This window comes from Bradysia coprophila, unplaced genomic scaffold (genome assembly GCF_014529535.1).
Source record: "Bradysia coprophila strain Holo2 unplaced genomic scaffold, BU_Bcop_v1 contig_561, whole genome shotgun sequence".
NCBI lineage: Eukaryota > Metazoa > Arthropoda > Insecta > Diptera > Sciaridae > Bradysia > Bradysia coprophila.
The window spans coordinates 351,798-372,866 of NW_023503807.1; the positions used below are offsets into that span (position 1 = coordinate 351,798).

At 35.2% G+C, this 21,069-nt stretch overlaps 1 protein-coding gene across 7 annotated transcripts; it reads left to right on the top strand.

The window, feature by feature from the left end:
* The first annotated feature begins 278 nt into the window (after window positions 1–278).
* Window positions 279–21,069, top strand: LOC119083166 (calpain-A). 7 transcript variants are annotated; one of them, XM_037192818.1, is made up of 13 exons: window positions 1,176–1,293; window positions 6,136–6,218; window positions 6,304–6,453; window positions 11,312–11,532; window positions 11,597–11,740; window positions 11,805–12,282; window positions 12,343–12,864; window positions 12,927–13,045; window positions 16,480–16,522; window positions 18,416–18,557; window positions 18,803–19,024; window positions 20,254–20,577; window positions 20,651–21,069. In XM_037192818.1, the coding sequence occupies exons 2-13, from the start codon at window positions 6,204–6,206 to the stop codon at window positions 20,734–20,736; spliced, it is 2,466 nt and encodes an 821-aa protein (XP_037048713.1). In that variant the 5' UTR covers window positions 1,176–1,293; window positions 6,136–6,203; the 3' UTR covers window positions 20,737–21,069. The 7 variants fall into 7 exon arrangements, with proteins under 7 accessions (XP_037048708.1, XP_037048710.1, XP_037048713.1 ...); XM_037192817.1 differs by lacking the exon at window positions 1,176–1,293 and adding an exon at window positions 4,401–4,577; XM_037192813.1 differs by lacking the exons at window positions 6,136–6,218; window positions 6,304–6,453 and adding an exon at window positions 279–965 and having other exon boundaries at window positions 1,034–1,293.

A 21,069-nucleotide genomic window follows, 5' to 3' on the forward strand; every position in this document is an offset into this window, starting at 1 on the left:
TTAGCAATTTTGTTATTTTAACGACAGGGAGAGATGGCGTTTATAGCAAACTTTCGTGCCACTGCACATCTGATTCGGTTGTATATGGCATTACCTCCTCACTATATTTACCTTGATAAGAACTGAGAAATTAATATGAATTCAATCAAAATGAACATACCGACACCTATATTCGTGTAGCTAAATTTTTCTATAAATGTCATGATTGCATTAAATTCAGTTGAAAACTATGTTGTGCAAACCGTGCAAACCATGCCTATAATTTTGACAGTTACCATATCAGAAAGACATTTCACTTTCTTTTGCACCAGCTGACAGAGTTTTCAAAACTAACAGAGTAGATAGAAGTAATATTACGTTTACAAAATTGACACACTAATCATATCCTTCAATTTAACATCTGTGAGAAAAAGTGTTCCATACCCAGTTAGTTTGCAAATAAAAGAGCGGTTCACGGTTGACATTATAAATAAAACAGTGGAAATTTCTTAATGCCAAAAAGTGCGTCTAGCGTCTAGTCAATTTTTTTTATAACATTTGGTTTGTTTGTTTAGTGAATCACCGAATAAATTGTTATTCACGGGAAATATTCGTCTGATTAGGAACTACCCAGTATCCATAAAACGAGTGACGTGTGCCATTTTTGTGTCATACATCCGTAAATTTTATTGCGGCTAATTAATTGCAATATTTTGAGCTGTCACCACTTGCTGTTAGTTGATCAACTATACGACTGCAACATTAAAAGTGTTGAATAGAAGCTACCTGAACAAAATAAAACATGAATCGTAACTACTATCCGAAGAACTGGCATGCCAATGGCTATGGTTGGCATAATTTAAAAGGATTAAGCTACGGAAAAGGTGAAACGCAGTCCACTGCATCGTCATCCGGAGTATCGAGCATGTGTCCGTACCCTGCGGCTTCAGCCTCGCCAATGCCTTCGTATACCGGTCCAAATATCGGTTGGTTTTTTGGTTCTCCTATTTTGTCACTATTTTGCTAACATTTATCTCAAACAAATAAAAAACAGGATTCCAGATGTCGTATGGATTCACTGCCGATGTGATGCCAAATCAAGTGCCAAATCCAAATGTACCAAGAGGATCGCACGATTCATCATTTGATGGTTCGACTAAATCGCACCCGATCGGCTGGGCTCTCAGTCGCGGTGATTCGGTGCATTCTAGCGTTGACGAAACTGAGATTGTTTCGCAAGACGAAATACCATGCCAAGCGATTTTTGTGCCAGACGATGAAATGCCAATATATGGAAACTACAACTATGGGTCGGTGAGTAAGAAATTTTGTGTTTTTTTTTTGCTTCAACATCGTTCGGTATATATTAAGTGAACAAGATGTTTCATCTGAATTCACATTATTCTTTGTTTGAAATTGCTACGTTATGTGTTTCTGAATGCGAGCGATTATTGCTAAAAATACATTTATGTCCGAGTGTAAATGTTTCTCTTTTCGCGATCATCTGTATATTGTGTTTATTGCACTGTATGTATGGCAGTTATTTTGGAAAATTTCAATTATGAATTCACAGAGCAACATGGTGAAGACAGAAATGTGATTTCAAAAAGATAAAAATCTGTTGCAGAATACGCAGTGTATATCAATGCCTGTTCGTTCATTTTTTTTTAATCGAAGATTGTAAACCGATTGCATACTAACGAAATTTAAAATTTCGTCTAATCCTTATTCTGGTATAAAAGTCAACCCTGTACTTAACTAACGTTTTTCCTCAGACGTATACCGACTGACAAATATTTTGTCAGAAGCGAAAGCATTTGAACTTATTCCACCTAAAACAAAAAATTCTCTCTGCCGATCGGCAGGCCCACAATGTTGTCATCTTATAAATCACACGTTTTAATTCATTCCAATTGGCTATCTAAAGCTTTTCGATTCGTGCTGACTATTTAATTCAGTTTGTCCGCTCAATAAATCCATTTAAATGCAGTCCATTCGGTATGCCTTTTTTAATGTCGTTGACCTTTGTCAATTATTTTGATTGTGTGTTTTCAAATAGAAGCTTAGACATCTGTCAGTCGTTTAAACATCCATTATTTACTTATCACCAATTTTTACCGATCAAATCTACAATAAATCATTTGAATTTAAGAAAACAAAGCTGCGCTACCATATTTTTTGCATAGACATCTGGCGTTTTAAAAATAGCTGTCGGAGAATGAATAAAAAATTCACAAATTTATTTCGGTGAATTGGATTTGTCATCATTTGTACGAAATCGTTTTTTTTTATATATTTCGTTAAAGAAGAGTGGTTTCAGTCATTCTTACATTTTGTGGCTAGAGTAAGATGTGTGCATAGCCACCACCACTTTCTAGTTAAATGAAAAGTTAATTTTTTTTTATAAATAAATTTGTTTACATAGTAATACGGAAGAGGTGCGGTTTCGATATATTAGATTTAGATGGCTAATGATTTCACAGGCACCGGCTGTAATTAGAATCAAATTTCACTTCACTCGAACTATAACTTTGCATTCATACTGGTGAACAAATCAACTAACGAAAACTTCCTTTCGTGACCATTATTTTAATCATTTCTCATAATCTGCTAGATCACACTTATAAAGTCATTTACTGACTGAGTTTATCATAGTATTTGCTTCGTACAAAAACGTAGACAAAAAATCGATTAAATTTTTTTCGCAGTAAAAATGGATCGATGAGTTTCATAAAGAAAATTCCTCCAAAACCATTGTATAGTACTGCATTCAATATTCATGTCACATTGCAATTTCCATTGAGCACACAAAACAATTGACTGGAAATTGCTTTCAATGTTTTGTATTATATGGTTTGTGAATCGTAATACTATTCCAACAAGCCATTTAAATGAACCATCAAGGTTAATCATAATGGGTTGATATTATATACGAGTATACGAGTGGTAACATGTTTTTGGATGGGGTTATCGAGTGGTCATAAGCTCAACATTTATTGGATTGATTTTTTCATTTTTATTTAAAACTGTATAGTCGCAGACAGTGTATCGATTGTTATCTACACAAGAGTGAAAAAACGACCATTCAAAGATCTCTGATTTGACTTACAAAAACTGGTTATTGGTTTGTTGCCAAAAAACACAACATGAGAATGTATGTGCGAAATTTGTTGTTTGATATTTCTTTTGAAAAGAGAATTTCATTTTCATAAAATGTTGTGGCCTATTTGATTACGAGTGTCTTTGTACACAATTTGATAAATTTTTTGTTGCGCTAATTGGCTAACTGTTAAAGTTAATTTAAAAGGTATATTTATGTGGTATATACTTCCAATAGAAGCTACGAACTATATTTGGTTGCAAGTATCGACTTTAAAAATGAGGAAGTCATAGAGTTCCGCAGATAGAGGTCAGTAGATTTTATTTTACATTGACTCCTTACTATCACCACAACATGTATTGATATTAAGATGGATCAATATGTTGCGTAGCAACCTGCGAAGCCGATATAGTCGATCGGAATCTAGTATGTCGTTTGTTAGTTTTTTGACATTTTCATTTCCAATAAAGATTTAGCTGAAAGAGGACTGAATTCCGGTCGTAAATCTTAAATCTTGAATCATCGTGTTAATCATTGATCAGTTTGATTGTTTAATCCGTTCATTGCAATTATAATTCGTATCCGAAGGTGTAGAGTCTCTTGATTCGAGGTAAATTTGTAAAAAATGAATGGATTTAGTCTCATTATTGAATTGTGTGAATTGTGAATTTAGGAAGTTATCCGGACGATATGAATGGTTAATTAGGCTTTAAAAGGATTCGATGTAGAGCAGGGAAACTAAATGTAAGGAATTTGAGTTGTTTTTCTTGTGAATTGTTTTATGCTCAAAATTGAAGCTTTCCCGAATAAAGAAATTTTCTAAGAATTGCTATTAATTTGGTTTTCCCCTGCATCGACGTCAGTTTACAACACAATATGAAACTAAATGACCCTTACAGGAGGACGATTATTCATTCTTAAAATGGATATTTCATTGTGCCAGATAAAAATTATTCCAAAGGATGAATGTTAGAGAAATAATCCGAATGTGTTCAATAGACACCAAACTTCCATTTCGTTATTCTTGTCAATTTGTTTGTTGATTTCAAATGACTTTTCAAAATTCTAATTGCTAAATAACCAAGAAATTCAGTGAAGAATTACAGCTAATACTTGAAAATTGTCTCAATCAATTTCTATTGTTGCAATTCCTGAATGGTTTATTAGGAAGAGACAAATAAATTAGTTTGAATAGTTTAGAACAGACGTAAATAAAGTTTCGAAACGTTCGCCTTCTCTTGACTAAAGGAACGAATATTGTAAACCACAGTTTTTCCATTCATTCGTTTCTCGCGAGACTGGCGCTATATGTGCGCTCTTTTATAATTCAGTTCATCAAAGTCTCTCCGCGGTGTAACACCACTCATATATCAATAGGGTGTGTTAAGTCTAACCATATTTTCGCAGAAATTTGGAAAATATTTCAACAAACCTCTTCCGAAAATGTTAATTATTAGTTAGTGTCACTGTTACATTAACGTTAACTAAATTACAGTAGGTAATGTATGCGAATTTTTGTTGTGAAATTAGTTAAAAATATACTTCGTCGCAGCAACACTTTTTTTGTGTGTGTATCTTAATATTCGGTTCTATATGATGTCATGGCTACGAGAGCTCTGATGTTAGAGAGTTCAAATTACGAATGTGTTGACAATCGGCAATGTAAATTCGTTTGTGTTCGCAATGTAAAGTAAAATCAGCTGCACCGAGTGAATAATATATTGTCTGATCACAACTTTTTACCATTCTCTCTCCATATATGCAGTATGCACGTTGCGCTATTCGAGATACGCTACTGAACTTGACCCACATTTTGTAATGATTATATCAGGCTGCATAATCGTTCATTAGCAGCCGGCATATGTTGTCTTACGAGTGTCGTTCTCAGATAAGATTATCAGTCTCAATTCCTTACTATAAAATGTGATTTCTGATTTATTTTCCATTGAGTTTATTGTGTGTGTTAGTTTCCATCGTTTCGTTTTCTTAAAATAGGCTGTATCGTGATGGTTATTAATTACGAAGAACTTATGAAATATTCATTGTGACCTTGGACTAACCCGTTTCTTAATATATGTTTCGTCTATGAAAAAAAAACAAATTGTTGATTTCAGAAGAAACAAAAAGAAACAAAATGTTGATTTCAAAATAATGTCGCCATGTTCGAGTCCCCTTTCAACTTAATTAGATACAACCTTTTGACTTTCATAACGGAATTCTTCCTACATCATACGACACGATCAACAAGTCCATCTTCTCTCTTATACACTTCCACGTACGAATTTTGCATGTATCCATATAAAATGTATCCATGTATCCATGTATCCATGTATCCATAGAAATCAAAAACTCAGTTTAAAAACAGATACAGACAATGTCCCATTACAACCTTTTCATACATTGTGTGTCGTCAATGTAGATAATAAAATAATAACAGCTGCTGCTGATTAACCATTTGCAGTCGGCAAGCTCATCGAATCTTTTACTTCATTTGTTTTAATATAATTTTGCTAGTTACATAAATAGTAAATTGTTTGAAGCAATGCAGTTGATCGTGCAACTAATATTAATTTATGTGTCCTGATCTTGTGAACAACAAATCAATTAAATCGTTTTGCGAACGACACTTTTACGTCATTGTGGTAAAATGTTCTTGACAATTGAACAAATTGAATGTTCTGATTTTTTTATTGCAAATGTGACATGTGATCGTAATAATAACTTCTGTTACGTACAATCGCATAATATCTGTAGGTTGTCTATTATTACGAAAGATTTTTTTTTTCTCATCATTTCAATGACAATAATGTTTTTCCGATTGCAACAATATGTTGTGTTGCTCTAATTGAATACGAACAGTATACTCACTCGCGTTTCATTAATTGTTCATTAAATTATAGCTTCTTTGAGTTGGTATTTCTCACACCCACCGCGCAGAGTACATCTGAAGCTATGACACACCACTAAAGAATAAAAAAAAACACAGAAAAAAGGCGCCGACAGAATTTATGTTTAAGAATGATGTGATTCTCATGCAAAATTGAATGTCATTGCAGATTTTTTTCCAAGTTATCCCTTATATTTTGACATTTAAACGCACAAAGCTAATAACCACACAAACATCATGGATGAGCTAAAGGTACAGGAATATTTTATCAATTTTACAACACGTTTTCCAAGTTTCTTTGAATTGGACAATTTAAAAAAAATATCTAAAATAAAAGGGTCTCCTGCGTGGTGCTGGAGAAAAACTGCTCGGGGAAGCGATGAATGCGGCTGCTGGTTACATCGGCAATGCAATTCAGGAAATGATGGTTGTGAAAAAGGAAGCCGCTGTACCGCGCATATTGCCGAGTATTAGTAATATGAAAGTTGTAAGTAAAGCTTTATACAGACTTGAGGAATATTGCATGCATGGTGCCAGGTAGAATTATGCGACTTAGATAATAGTAGAGCTTTTTGAAATGAGATGGTTAGGAGACAGGAAAATTTTGAACGATTGGGCGGCTTATTAAAAAGGTCAACCTTTAAGTTCTAATTGAAAATATTTATATCAAAAATAAATCTTCATTTGTCGCTAAAATCTAGATAACTGATCTAGATCTAGATAATCTAGATTATATCAACCGTCACGCAACGCAGATCAAAAAACGTATGCATAAAATTGTGAGAAATCGATCAGGAATCTATTTTTGACCTGATCTTGTAAACCTGTGTAACCTACATTGATCGGGCAAAAATTTAGCAAAAAAATCTCAATTAACCTGTTTTATAAGGACGAGTCCATCAGTGCTTTACTGTGCGTTCTAAAACTCCAGGTCAGAGGTAGATCAATCCTTAGTTCTCTTTATATCTTGTGTAGACTTTTCCCAATCCAAGAAAAGGTTGAAAAATGAAATTTGGCCGTTTGTGTCTCCCTTTTTTCCCTTAGTTTATGGTAAACGTGACCTGCAATGTTTACGACGATCTTCGCTTGTTCTGTGTAGCTAAATGTATAGTAAATGATGCCGAAGAAAATTTCTTGTTATTTTTACAGTCGAAACTGTCGTTTCGTTTCCTTCTTCTACACTATATTGTGCATAGTAATCATTACACTTTTACTATTCCATTCAGTGCAAGAAACTTTTTCTTGCTATTTGTGCAAAAACGGAAAAATTCCAACTTCCCTGTCGCCAATTGGTTTGGTGTCCTGTAAACGTTTCAACGAAGTTCAATCTACAACAAGAATAATATTGATTCTATAGCTGTTGTATACAGTTGATGATTGAACATAAAATTGCATCAACCTTAATTTGTAAACTAATGGAAATGGATTATCCGCACTACTTTTTCCTTCAGCAAATTTCTCACGATTCGGTATAAGGAAGTGTGGTTTACTTTCTACTTAGCACCAACTCGTTTAACATTTTCTTGATAATTAAATTTACAGTTCGTTTAACAACTTAAGTTTCAAATGAAACTAGAACATGACCAGACAACGCAGTGGGAATGCTTTATATCAAAATAAACTAACAGCTTTGGGTGTGACCCTTGCCAATTAGTTATATGTTTCTTGAAACGACCTTGTAGTTCATTTGACTCTCGGGATATTTTACTTTAATGATTTTAATGTTGATGATCTAATATCCACCTACACCATGTAAAAACCAATTAGAGAAAAAGTAATGTGATCTGCCATTGACATTCCCTTAATACAGTGCCCAAGATACCAACGATGAGTCAGCGTCTGTGAGCCCATTTCAAGTTCAAACCGTCAAAAAATCTACCGAAGTTGTATGTGCGTACGTCTTGATTCAATTGATTCAATTGATGAAAGGGGAGAGTAAATACATATATATATACAGTCTTGCTTGAGCTGTTTGAGGCGCCAAATAAATAATGTTGAGATCATTTGCTGTATAAAGTGCATTTTTGTATACAGACAGCATTGATGCCAGTTCCACAGGGTGCTTACAAAAGAACTGACTAAATTTTGATAAAAATGTGTGTTAGTGCTCCATTTGTATTCGCACGAATACAGATACACGAATCTACATCCTGTCATCATTTAATTCTATTTTCACCAACTTTTTTTTTCGTTTTTTCGTGAAACTGAAGCTGATCACTTCATAATCATCCTTTCAAATCCAACAAGTACTACATCACCATCAAAACTATTGCGATTTCACAAAACCACCCCCTAAGTTCAAATCGTCTGATTATACGTAGCCACTTTATACATGGAAATGTGACATCAGGGTGTGCGATACGCTATTCCATTTTACATTTTTTTTTATTAAATAGTGAAATACCAGCACATAAAACCACTGATGAGAAAGGCTAACACGCAAACAAAACTTTAGTTTTGAATGAGCCGTTGAACGAGTGTGATGCATTGTCTAATCAGTACATGAGCTCACACAAAGATACGCTCAAAACTTCAACCATTTTTTTCATTTATGGCTGTCAAAGCATCACTTTTTGATAAGAATTTGCCGTCTTAATTTGTAAAATTAAATTATTTCTCGTTTAAAATAAAACTGGCGACCAAAAAAAATGACCGTCAGATGTGATAGAGTGTATCCGGTGGTTTCTTCCATTTTTGAGGAAGACAATCCGATATTAGACGAACATGTTTTTGAGTGTAAAAAAGTGCAAAACGCGGAAAATCCGTTCTTTGTTACAAAGTTCTCGTCTGTTAGTAATGTGAACTATTTAAATTTTCCATCGATTGACAACAGTGAAATAAATGGCAATTATGATAGTGAAGATAGAGAAGTTATTCCAAAATGGCTAGACAAAACGGAAGAAGCTCCGAAAGACTGGAAACGAGAGAAAACATTTGACGGAAGCGCAATTTATCGTGTAAGATAACAATGCCGTATAGTTAACGTACTGTAAATGTTTATTGAGACCACTGTACGAAAAAGCGCTGGTTTTCAAACTCCGTATATTCCCGCACAATATCCAAAAATTCTGAACTTTTCTTCTCTGGCGATTCTCAGTGTTTAGAATTACAAATTCCACACAGAAGATGATGTCAGACTCATATTATGGCTTGTGTTTTCGGTTATCAACAGATAACTTCACGCTCACCCATATAAATACACATTACTATCGATCAGTATTTATTACTGCCAATATAGCATTCACTTAATGGCTGACATTTAATTGCTTTGTGATTGGTTTGGAATGAATGGATGGATGAACGAATGTGATTAGCTAAAAGGTAACACGTTTCCAATATCATTTTAAAGCGATTGAGAACGATTCTCTAATAGTAGATTATGCACCTGTGTCCAAATGTTTAATTTGACGAGTTGGTGATTGTGATGCTAAGCCAACGGCGAGGTACATAATCCGAATCGTCAAAATAAACATTTTGGATTATCACGACGACTGTTGACATCGCAAACTATTTTTGGTCATGTGGTCATCAGGTGTCATGTAGGATAATGTTGTTGCACTTGCATTCAATGTATTAGTATTAAATTCAATGAAGTAAACTAGAAACTGAACATTCAGAACCTCTACCTATTTCATCAGTGCTGACCACTATCACCACCGCTCTGATAAAACATGGCAAAGCTAAAGGTTTCATTCTATACATGATATCACCTTCTTATGACATATGCACAAATTTTGTCCTGCTTACACACAAATCTGTTCTTCAACGCTACCAATTTATAATATTGTCCATAAACGCTTCAGATTTTGTTGGATCGAAAGCGCAGGATCTTTATTTAATGGAAGATGAATTTTATGTTCTTCAAAAATTGCTTCAAATGGGATTGCTTTTGTGTATAGTCTTTTAATACTATTAAATGTATAGTCTAGTTTCAGTTTCCCGTTTATCAGCCAGACTGTGAATTCAGCTCTAGCAAAACACTGTACATTTCAAATTGACTATTTATCGCATTCCCTCATTCATTCGTGATGAGGCGACATACCTACACGATCAATATCGTCAGGAACGATATTATCGTTTTTTAGACGATAGTATCGTCCAAAAAACGATATTATCGTACAAAAAAATTTTATCCAGGACGATAATATCGTCTAAAATTATAAATTTTAAAATATTTTCAGGACGATATTATCGTTTTCTTGACGATATTATCGTCTAAAAAACGATATTATCGTTCAAAAAACGATAATATCGTTTTTTTGACGATAATATCGTTTTTTTGACGATAATATCGTTTTTTTGACGATAATATCGTTTTTTTGACGATAATATCGTCCTGGATGAAAATATCCGCTGGACGATATTATCGTTATTTTCAATTTCTGAACAATTTTATCGTTATTGTGGACGATAATATCGTCCTGGGCGATAATTTTTGGGACGATAATATCGTCCTGGGCGATATTATCGTTCTGGATGGTTGTTGAAGACGAAACACAAAAACTTGTAGATAAACACCTTTTTATAGACGGCAAATATATATTTTAAAAATTGGTTCATTTGGTTCCGTAAATTTAAATTTTATATAGAAAAATTACTGACTAATTATGAGACGATGCGAGAAAAAAAAATTAACTCCTAAGTTCCGACACCGTTCCGGCGCCCGGCTCGCATTGTGGCCCTCCGCTTCGCTCCGGGGCAATGGGCCGGATCGCTCGGCGTGTTAAAACGCTTTTTATGTACAATCAAAGTTGGTATTCATTTCGTAAAAAGATGAATTATTTAGGGACGAACTAAACGCCTTTTTTAAACACTGATGTGTAGGTGATTTCATCTGACAATTGTTTTTCGATATTTTGGAAGAGAATTCGGTTCTTGCTGCACCTCTGAGTAGAATTGAGTCCTGGACAATATTACCACCCAAAACTAAACGATAATATCGTCCTGGGCGATATTATCGTTTTGGACGATATTATCGTACAGAAAACGAAAATATCCATTAGATTTTCTAGAACGGTAATATCGTCCAGAAAACGATAATATCTTGAACGATAATATCGACAATAAAACGATACTATCGTCCAGACAATATTTTAGAATTTTTAAATTTAGACGATATTATCGTCCTGGTTAGAAAATTTTTTGGTCGATAATATCATTTTTTTTGGACGATAGTATCGTCTCAAAAACGATATTATCGTTTTTTAGACGATAGTATCGTTTTTTAGACGATAGTATTGTCCAAAAAAACGATAATATCGTTCCTGACGATATTGACGGTGTGGAAATGTCCCGCCACCTTCATTCGTTATTCATTTTTCTCATTCGCCCCATTTACTTTTCAGTTGGGTGAAAAAGGAAGCGGCTCACGATATGGAGGACAAGTGCAAGACTTCAACACTTTGCGTAGTGAGTGCTTGCAAAATGGCGTCCTTTTTGAGGATCCCGATTTCCCAGCCATCGATTCATCGTTGCAATTTTCTCGCAGACCTGACCGACACATCGAATGGTTGCGTCCCATGGAAATAGCTGATAATCCCGAATTTTTCGTTGAAGGATATTCCCGGTAATTGTAAACATAATTCAATTCAGTCTTGTCGAGTTGCTAATCTCTAATCTCTTTCCCATAGATTTGACGTGCAGCAAGGTGAGCTTGGAGATTGTTGGCTCTTGGCCGCTGCATCGACTTTGACACAAGATCCGAAACTCTTCTTTAGAGTTGTCCCGGATGATCAAAGTTTCGAGGAAGACTATGCCGGTATATTCCACTTTAGGTGCATGTCCTTAGTACAATTAAATTATGTCGGAAAAATGTAAAGCAAAAATGATTTATTGCAGGTTCTGGCAGTATGGCCGTTGGATTGATGTTGTTATCGACGATCGTCTGCCAACGTATCGTGGTGAACTGGTTTACATGCACTCAACGGAAAAGAATGAATTCTGGAGCGCGTTATTGGAAAAAGCATACGCAAAATTGCATGGTTCCTACGAGGCATTAAAAGGTGGCACTACATGCGAGGCTATGGAAGACTTTACTGGCGGAGTCACTGAAATGTATGAGCTGAATGAAGCTCCACCGAAATTGTTTGAAATTTTGATGAAAGGCTACGAAAGAAATTCAATGATGGCCTGTAGCATTGAGCCCGATCCATCGGTATTAGAAGCCGAGACTCCGCAGGGCCTGATTAAGGGACATGCCTATTCAATAACGAAGGTCGAGTTGATGGACATTGTAACGCCGAACACGTCCGGTAAAATCCCAATGATTCGACTACGCAATCCTTGGGGTAATGAGGCTGAATGGAACGGACCGTGGGTATGTAAACGCATTAAGCAAATATGGTTTAAACTTATCGCAAATGTATTTAAAATGTAGAGTGACCAATCCCCCGAATGGAGGTTCATACCAGAACACGTAAAAATGGAAATCGGGCTCACGTTCGACCACGACGGTGAATTTTGGATGTCGTTCCAAGACTGGATGAAATACTACGATCGCGTTGAACTGTGCAACTTGAGTCCTGACAGTTTATCTGAAGAGCAGGTTAGCGGAGGCAAGAAAAAATGGGAAATGTCCGTGTTCGAAGGTGAATGGACCGCTGGAGTGACTGCTGGTGGTTGCCGTAATTACCTGGACACTTTTTGGCATAATCCCCAGTACGTTGTAACGCTCGAAGACCCTGACGAAGATGATGACGAAGGCAATTGCACGGTGATTATTGCCCTAATGCAAAAGAATCGACGCTCAAAAAGAAACATGGGCATGGACTGTTTGACTGTTGGTTTTGCCGTATATCGAGTAACCGAAAGAGATCTAGCCTACAAACCGCTAAGAATGAATTTCTTCAAGTATAACGCAAGCGTGGCTCGATCTCCGGCCTTCATCAATTTGAGAGAAGTAATATTTTACTGAGATGCAATATCATCCAATCAGCCACTTATTGCGTGTCTATATTTCAGGTAAGCTGTCGTTTCAAACTACCACCCGGCCACTACTTAATCGTCCCATCAACGTTCGAACCGAACGAGGAAGGAGAATTTTTGATACGCGTATTCTCCGAATCGAGGAACCATATGGAGTATGCTTATTCTTACGATCAATAATCGCATTCTGTTTATCGATATTCAGTGCAACTAGTTAGAACTAATACTCAATTTAGATTTTAAGTTTCAATGGCAAAGGGGATCTATCTGTATTAACAACAAACGTTAACATTTTCACTAACTCTTTTGACTCACTTTGCGTCACTACCATTCAAAATTGCGTTGAATAAATGTTTAACCGAAACTCTCAAATAACAAATTAATGTTAGTTTTGCGTGGCTACTACTAGAGCGTGAGAATTTGTAGAAAGATCATCCATATATCCAAACTTTTCATCTTTCAGTCATTGAATCTCTTACTTCATTTGTTTATAATTACGCTTGGTGTACAAAATATATTTTACTTCGATAAATTCAGCATACGTCTTGGTCCTGCTATATAAGAGAACACAATTCGGATGTCTTGTCGCTAGTCAGGGAAGTTTACAAAGTTACTTTACTTTTAATTTTCTTAAATTGGGGACGAATTTCGATGATTTTTTTCTTGTTTGCTTCACAATGGAGGATCGGAATTTTTACGAGTTACTTTCAATCGACGTAAAACATAATTGTTAAAAAAATGGTTCTGCGGCATCATCCTCTAAAACGAACCAATTTTTTTCCAGGCCTAATTGTGAATATTAAATTTACCCTAAAAGGGAGGCAGTAGAGCTGCGAAAATCGAATTATCAAAACAGTTGCGTTCAGAAAAATGCAGTTTTTGATCGATGCAATAATAATTGCAAATTACGCCTGGAAGCCTAGATGTTTCTTGATACTATATGTGGGCGCGTGTGCAAATTATGTGTATCCGCGGTATCCAGGATACTGGGAAATTTTTAGGAAAAAAAATTGGATACCAGGAAATCGAATGATAGCTGAACAAACCAGCGGGAAATGTTTGTGCGGGAAGTCAATTTTATGTATTTGGATACCGGGAAATTTCGAAATGTTCAGGGCCGTAGCTACTAATGGGCTTAGGCGGGCTGAGCCCGTCCTGAAATCTTGCGAGCCCACCCTGGAACTTCTAGAGTTCATCTGGAAATTCTGTTAACTTAAAGACATATCGATTGAAGTTGATGTCTCTCATATGCCTTATGTATTTATCAACCTAATTCTGTTTGTTCATTTGCTGTGTATATCTTCTAAGTTCATAAAAAAAGTCTCGCTGCGCGGCTATTTACATAGTAGAGACTTAAAACAATTTTGAGTTTTAATGCAGGACGCTGTATGAAAAACATTCAAGATGCTCAAAGCGTTTTTTTCTTCAACCTTTGGCTATCCTAATCCCGAATTACCTTTGATGGACGTGTTGAGACAAAAACTTGTTTAGTTGTTTAAACACGAAATTTTTGAAATTTTTCATTTTTGAGTCATCAAGTACTTTTGTTCATCTAAATCCTGATCAAGGTTTGAGGGCTCGGAATCGGGTAAATTCAGGTCAAAAATGAATGCTTTAGGTCTGATCTACGCTGAAAGCTGAAGGTCATAAAAGATGTTCAGCGTTCACTTGGCTCAGTAGCTACATTTTTCGCATTTTGAATTTTAAATGGTCGTTAACAAGTAACTTCCAGTGTAGCTACATGACTTTGTTAATGACATTGAACAGCTTTTCTGTACGATTTGCTTTCTCATAAAAAAGCATTCGTTCTTGAACAGTAGTTCCTGAATAAAACCTGATAAGCTTCTAAAGATATCGGATCATGGCAGCGGTTTTCATAGACAAGTTGAGACGACTGTTGCACCGCTAGAAAATTTTTGGAAGTTTTTTCTCAAAAATTTCATGTTCTTGATTTAAAATATTTCCTCAGCTTTCTGACTTCAAGATCACTGACAAAAAGTAAAAATTTTAGATCAGCCTGTAGTTTCTTGTTTGGAACAAATCGAAGCTATTCAAAGAATTTTGTGTTTCCTTAGTTTCTTCACAAAGTTCAAAGAAGAGTCGAGAAGAGTACAACTTTTGGCTGGAAGTAAATCTTTTTTATGACTTCAAAAGTTATACTAAAAGACATCACTCTTCTTATTTATAATTTTGAACTACATTTAACATACAAGCATGGATTTTAAAAAGGCAGTACGTTTTCGAAATCTAATTTTTTTTGTAGTCAATTCTTTGAGTCTTTCTTGAGGGGATGGCCATTTCTTAAATTTAAAAAAAATGAAAGGGCGTTGTTGCAATAGCGAAGTCGGCATCAAATGGTCATCCTGACTACCGATGTTATGTTCAAAAGAAATCAAATGAAAATTGAAATTGTCTCTATCATTATTACTAAAAAAAAATTCGCTCGCGTTGTCACAACTAACTAATACTTTACACAATCTAGTTTTAGTAAACACAAACAAAAATAGTATAATAAATTACGACAACCGTTTTAACATCTACTTCTGCACAATAAACGTAAAGCTTTTTATAAAGTTTCAATCTAAGGGCTTGAGCCCGCCCTGAAAATCTTGTCTAGCTACGGCCCTGGAAATGTTCGACTTGGAACCGGGAATAAAACATAATTTGCATACGCGTATGTGGGCTCTGTAAAATATTTGGCAACTGTTCGTTTCAGGTAGAATTAGATGTTAAGCTTATCGGTGCATTTCAGATTCATACCGTAGAGAACAAATTTTTGCTTTGAAAAATGTTTTACGTCGACTAAAAATTGCTTGGGGAAACTTTAATCATCCCCATCCCCATACCCACTTAAAATTTCAAAGTCTTTTTGAGCAGTCTGTCACCGCTTGGTTAAGCTTTGTCTTGTGATTGCTAGTTGTTGAATTTCTCAATTAGAGATAATTCCGAACGAAGCCTTCTTACTAAAAACGATAAATTCTCGTATGCTTCCAAAATCTACGTAACATTTCAACAATCCTATTGAATACAAACCGATTTGAGTGACGCAAATGATGTCTGAATAATTTCACTTATTTTGCTAACTTAATTGTGTCCATTCATCGTGCTCATTTTGGCCACATTTCCTTCAAATAAAACAATCAAAATTTGCATTTTACATACTAAAAATAGAAACTTGCGTTTTAACCATAAGAGGTCGTTGTTTGTAACATTACAACTAGACCGAATGCACTTCCTATATTTAATTTTAAATTTAATTCTTAAAATAAAATTTTATGTACAAAGTTAAAGTTTAAAAATAAATTTACAGTAAAAAACACAACTTAAATTTGAAGAAAACGTTTTTCTTTGTTTTGTTTTGCCATCACAAATAACTAAACTACAACCACACTGCTGTGTTCGAATTGAATATCATTTACTTGGATGAATAATTTTAAAACAAAATGAAAACATCTCTGTGTGCAGATAGTGATCCTTTGCTTAACGTTGTGTGTGTGTATTTGTATGATGGATACGACACAACGCATTGAAAACAAATTTTGACGCCAGTTTATGGTCGACTAATTATTTACGATTTTAAACTTCACAGAGTGAATGACGAAGAAGTTGGTGTTGGTAAATTGGATGAACGGGTGAGTCGATTGTTGATTATTTATTTATCAGTCAAAAACACTCAAAAGAGTAAAAGTGACGCAAGTCCCTGTGCATACTTCCAAAACAACTGATATCGCTGTAGGTGACGCATTCTGCGCTTGTACGCAAAAACTGTAACAGGAAAAATTTGACCAAAGAAATTCTAGAAACAAATTTTACCAAAAAAATTTTGCGTCACAAAGTGGCAGATGATTCGGACGTATTAGGACGTATTCTTGCCTATTTTAAAAAAATTCTTAAAAGTACTTTCCTCAACATCTGCCACTTGTGACGCAAAATTTTTTTTGGTTATATTTTGTTTCTAGAATTTCTTTGGTCAAATTTTTCCTGTTACAGTTTTTGCGTACAAGCGCAGAATGCGTCACATCCAGCGATATCAGTTGTTTTGGAAGTATGCACAGGGACTTGCGTCACTTTTACTCTTTTGAGTGTTTTTGACTGATATCAGTTCTTTTGGAAGAATTAGTGGATTGAAAAATTTGAAAAATTTGAAAAATTTAAAAAATTTGAAAAATTTGAAAAATTTGAAAAATTTTGAAAAATTTGAAAAATGTAAAAAAATTTGGAAAGTTTGAAAAATTTAAAAATTTTCAAAAATTTTAAAAAATTTAAAAAAAAAATTAAAATTTTGAAAAATTTTAAAAATTTGAAAAATGTAAAAAATTTGAAAAATTTGAAAAATTTAAAAATTTAAATGTGTTCTTATATGGGGCTTATATGGGAACTTCGAGGAGCCCTAGCTCCGAAACGAGGCCGGTTCCCCCAAATTTTTTTTCTGGAATGTCATAGAATGACGACTAGAATCTACTCCCAAAATTTCAACAAAATCTAAAGAAGACTTTAGAAGATAGGAAACACGGACGGACGGACGGACGGACGGACTAACAAAGTAACGTAGGATTTTTTCATTTCGTTTAAAGTACTGAAATTGACCAAAATGTATGGAAATGGGGCTTCTTGGAAGATTTTTTGCGTGGCCAAATTTTAAGCTGCAAGAACGTGTGATAGCTCGTTGAACTCGTACGGACGCCTAGTTTTTTTTAATGGTAATTTGGAGTCATTTGTCTTTGAATTGTAGAACTTCAATATTTGTTGTATATATGGTTCTGCAGTCTACGACAATTTTTTTTTTTTGAAATTTTTTCTAGTAATAGGACCTGCGTCACGGGCGCTATGCTAACGCGCGCCCATGATTTCCTCTAATATTCGTTGGTCCGAAACTTAATGTTAGACTGGTGGAATTCTATATTCATCCGGTTGTTATCTAAAATCTTTGATATATATTTACGGAAAATACAAAAGACTGGAATAATGTTCCTATCCTGTCCGTAATGGCTAAAAAGAATGATGTGTTGATGTCGTCACAATAAATTCTTCCTTTGAAGAATGTTTAATTTTCTCAAAATTTACGCACACATCGATTTTGAAAGAAAGAAGCTACAGGCACATAGTTAGCTAACAAATTCAAATCTAAATTAAGTGTTTCGTTGCAAGTTGCGTTTGTGTATCTACCGAAAAGTCAGAACACCAAAATCTAGATATTCATTTGTTACAAGAAATGTTGGAACAAAATTGCAAGCCTAAATCGAGGCTTACATCAAGAAATATGTCGGACTCCACTCCCCACGAGGGCAGCAGTTTTCCTGTTGCGTATAAAACTCTTATAAGAGTAATCTGAGTCTGAGTTGCTAATGAACATTCGACAATATTAGTAAAGTTATCCAATAGGAAAATGATCCTAACCCGAAGTAAGGACAGCCATGTCTGCAGATATTCGAAGAAATTTATATGTTTTTTGTTTGTTTTTTTTTCTTCAAAAGTTGTCTTTCCAAAAGTGTAATTACGAGTGGTTTTTGTTATGAAAATTGTAGATCATACCGGACATCCCAGAACCATCGAAACCAACTCCTCAAGTGACAGCACTTGAAAAGTTATTTAAAGACATTGCCGGCGAAGACATGGAAGTCGATTGGATGGAGTTGAAACGAATATTGGACCACTCTATGCGTGAAGGTTTGTCAGATCAGTATTTTGCTTAAAAAAAAAAATGCTTATAAATTGCTCGTCTGTGCGAGGTATGGAGTGTGATGTATGTTGTGAGTGTATTCTTCGAGTTTCTTTTTTTTTCATCTACATCTCCATCAATCACTCAAATTGGATTATTGTGACGGTCAACAATTTAATTCAAATTGAATTTTCCTTAGTGTAAACCATCATAATCATTCACTTCAACACCTTCATTCGTATATTGAATATAGACTTTGGCCCGCAATCAACGAACGGCGTACATGCTACACAAGCTTCCGTACAGGAATCAGCTGGTTTTAATGATAGTGGTGGGGGAGGAGGCAGTGATACTGGCGGCTTGCTAGCAACATTTTGTGCGGCTTTTTGTAAAGACAATCCATTAGGTGAACAGTTTGGCGTTAATCAAGCAACAACTGCGCCCACCACTCAGTTGGAGCCGATTACCTCACAAAGTAAGACCTTGACTTGTTTTAAGTTTTAGCGTTGGCAGAGTGTTACAGCAACAATTCAAGCGACAATCAAAATTGCACTGTTATGCTACAAAAAGTAGATTGCATCAATGTCCATCACATTCGTTTTCAGCATTTTTATCATGTCCATGGTGGTGAGAAGGGCTTGTGTGCGTCGCACTTTTTTTGTTTGTGTTTTTGAATTTGAATTTATTTAAGAAGTGAAATCTGGTGTTAAAGTTAGGAGTATCTCATCAACCTAGTAAAGGGCTCACGGGTCTTTCTGCTTCAGACGGAAATCAGTTTCAGACTCTTTTTGATCCACAAAATAAATGGTGTCAGTATACGAAACAAGAATAGACCGGCTAAAGCCTGGTGAGGTCTTTTTTCTAATTTCTGTTTGGAACTACCAACTATTGGACCTACCAAAACTACCACATTTTCGAATTGCAATGTTAACTGTGAGCTATCGGTGATCAGATAACAAATAATTATTATTTGCCTGGTGTCGATATGCTCATGGTGGCTTTGCAATTTTGAATGTCAATCCATCTCGCAACTACCAACTACCAAAAATACCAACTACCGACTGAGAGCTACCAAAACTACCAAATTTGTGGAACAGACAGACGGACAGACAGACAGACGGACAGACAGACAGACAGACAAACCGGCCATAATAGGGTATTTTTTCTAGAAGAAAAAAGACCTAAAAACACAGTGGTTAGAACAACTCTTTCCATCTCTCGACATTTCTGCGGCTAAAAAAACGAAATTTTTCTCAGTTCTCCGACTATTTTGTGAATTCTATTTCTGTCGTACGTTCATTGCCGTAAGTATAAAACTAAATACTTTCTTATTGACTTTCGTTTCCTTGTTTAACATTCCACCACTAAAATGTGTGCCAGGTTGAATTTTGTTGAGAGTTTTTGTTGCTAACATTTTGTTTGTTTTTTGCGACTAGACTAATAGGCATTGATATGTCATATTGACCATAGGGGTTCCCGAGTCACGCAACACCTCTATTTGACTAAGTTTGCTGTAAGTAAACTTTTTAATGAAATCGGCATTACTACTTACGGATACAATAGATATGGACACAATACCAGAAGTTAGTTTAGTTTTACGAAAGCCACAAAAATTACTTCAAGCGATATGCTTATCGAAAGCTGTCCAAATTACCGATAAGCGTCTAGCTAAGCCTAACTTTTGCACCTTCTCCGTCATTCTAGTTATGCATCAGGAAGGCTTTTCCAAAGACGTTTGCCGATCCATGGTCGCAATGATGGATGTGGACGCTTCGGGAAAATTAGGATTTGAAGAGTTCAAACAACTTCTCACCGACATTGCCACTTGGAAGGCTGTGTTCAAATTGTACGACCGTGATCATACCGGCCGTATTAGCGCTATGGATTTACGTGAAGCGTTAAATTCGGCTGGATACAAATTGAATAATAGGATTTTAAATGCGCTAGCACATCGGTACAGTGGACGGGATGGTATGATAGCATTTGACGATTTCATTATGTGCACCGTGAAAATAAAGACTATGATGGGTGAGTTCTCCATCAGACTGTGCATTGAAGCGATAGAATGTGATTGAATTTTCTGTTGGTTTTTTTTTTGCAGATATATTTAAGGATCGTGATGTTGACGGCAGTAATACTGCCTCATTTAATATGCAAGATTGGTTGGAAAAGACGGTCTACTCTTAGACACAACACAGCAAATTTTTCGAATTTTTATACGTGTTTTACTCATAAAGTTAATAGCTTTTCTACAGGATTGTCTCTGACGTAAATTTTATGAAAATGGTTTTTAAATGAATCTCAGTCTGCACATTGAATGTAAACGTTTACTTGAATTTACTTGTCCTTACAACAAAACAGCTTCCATTTTTTTTCCATTGTAACTCAAGCTAATTCGTTCGAACAAAAACCTATTTATGAAAACGAAACTTTTTGTCCAATAAAATGAAAGTAAATTTTACTCAATGTTCCAAATAATTCTTGATAAAAATGAAAATAAAAATTTATTTACACCAAAAA

What these genes read in the sequence shown, in the direction of transcription:
- LOC119083166 (XM_037192813.1), top strand. Translation starts at nt 782, where the DNA reads ATGAATCGTAACTACTATCCGAAGAACTGGCATGCCAATGGCTATGGT. An exon ending in TTCGTTGAAGGATATTCCCG is followed by an intron (nt 11,533 to 11,596) that starts GTAATTGTAAAC and finishes TCTTTCCCATAG; the next exon opens with ATTTGACGTGCAGCAAGGTG. An exon ending in GGAGCCGATTACCTCACAAA is followed by an intron (nt 19,025 to 20,253) that starts GTAAGACCTTGA and finishes CCGTCATTCTAG; the next exon opens with TTATGCATCAGGAAGGCTTT.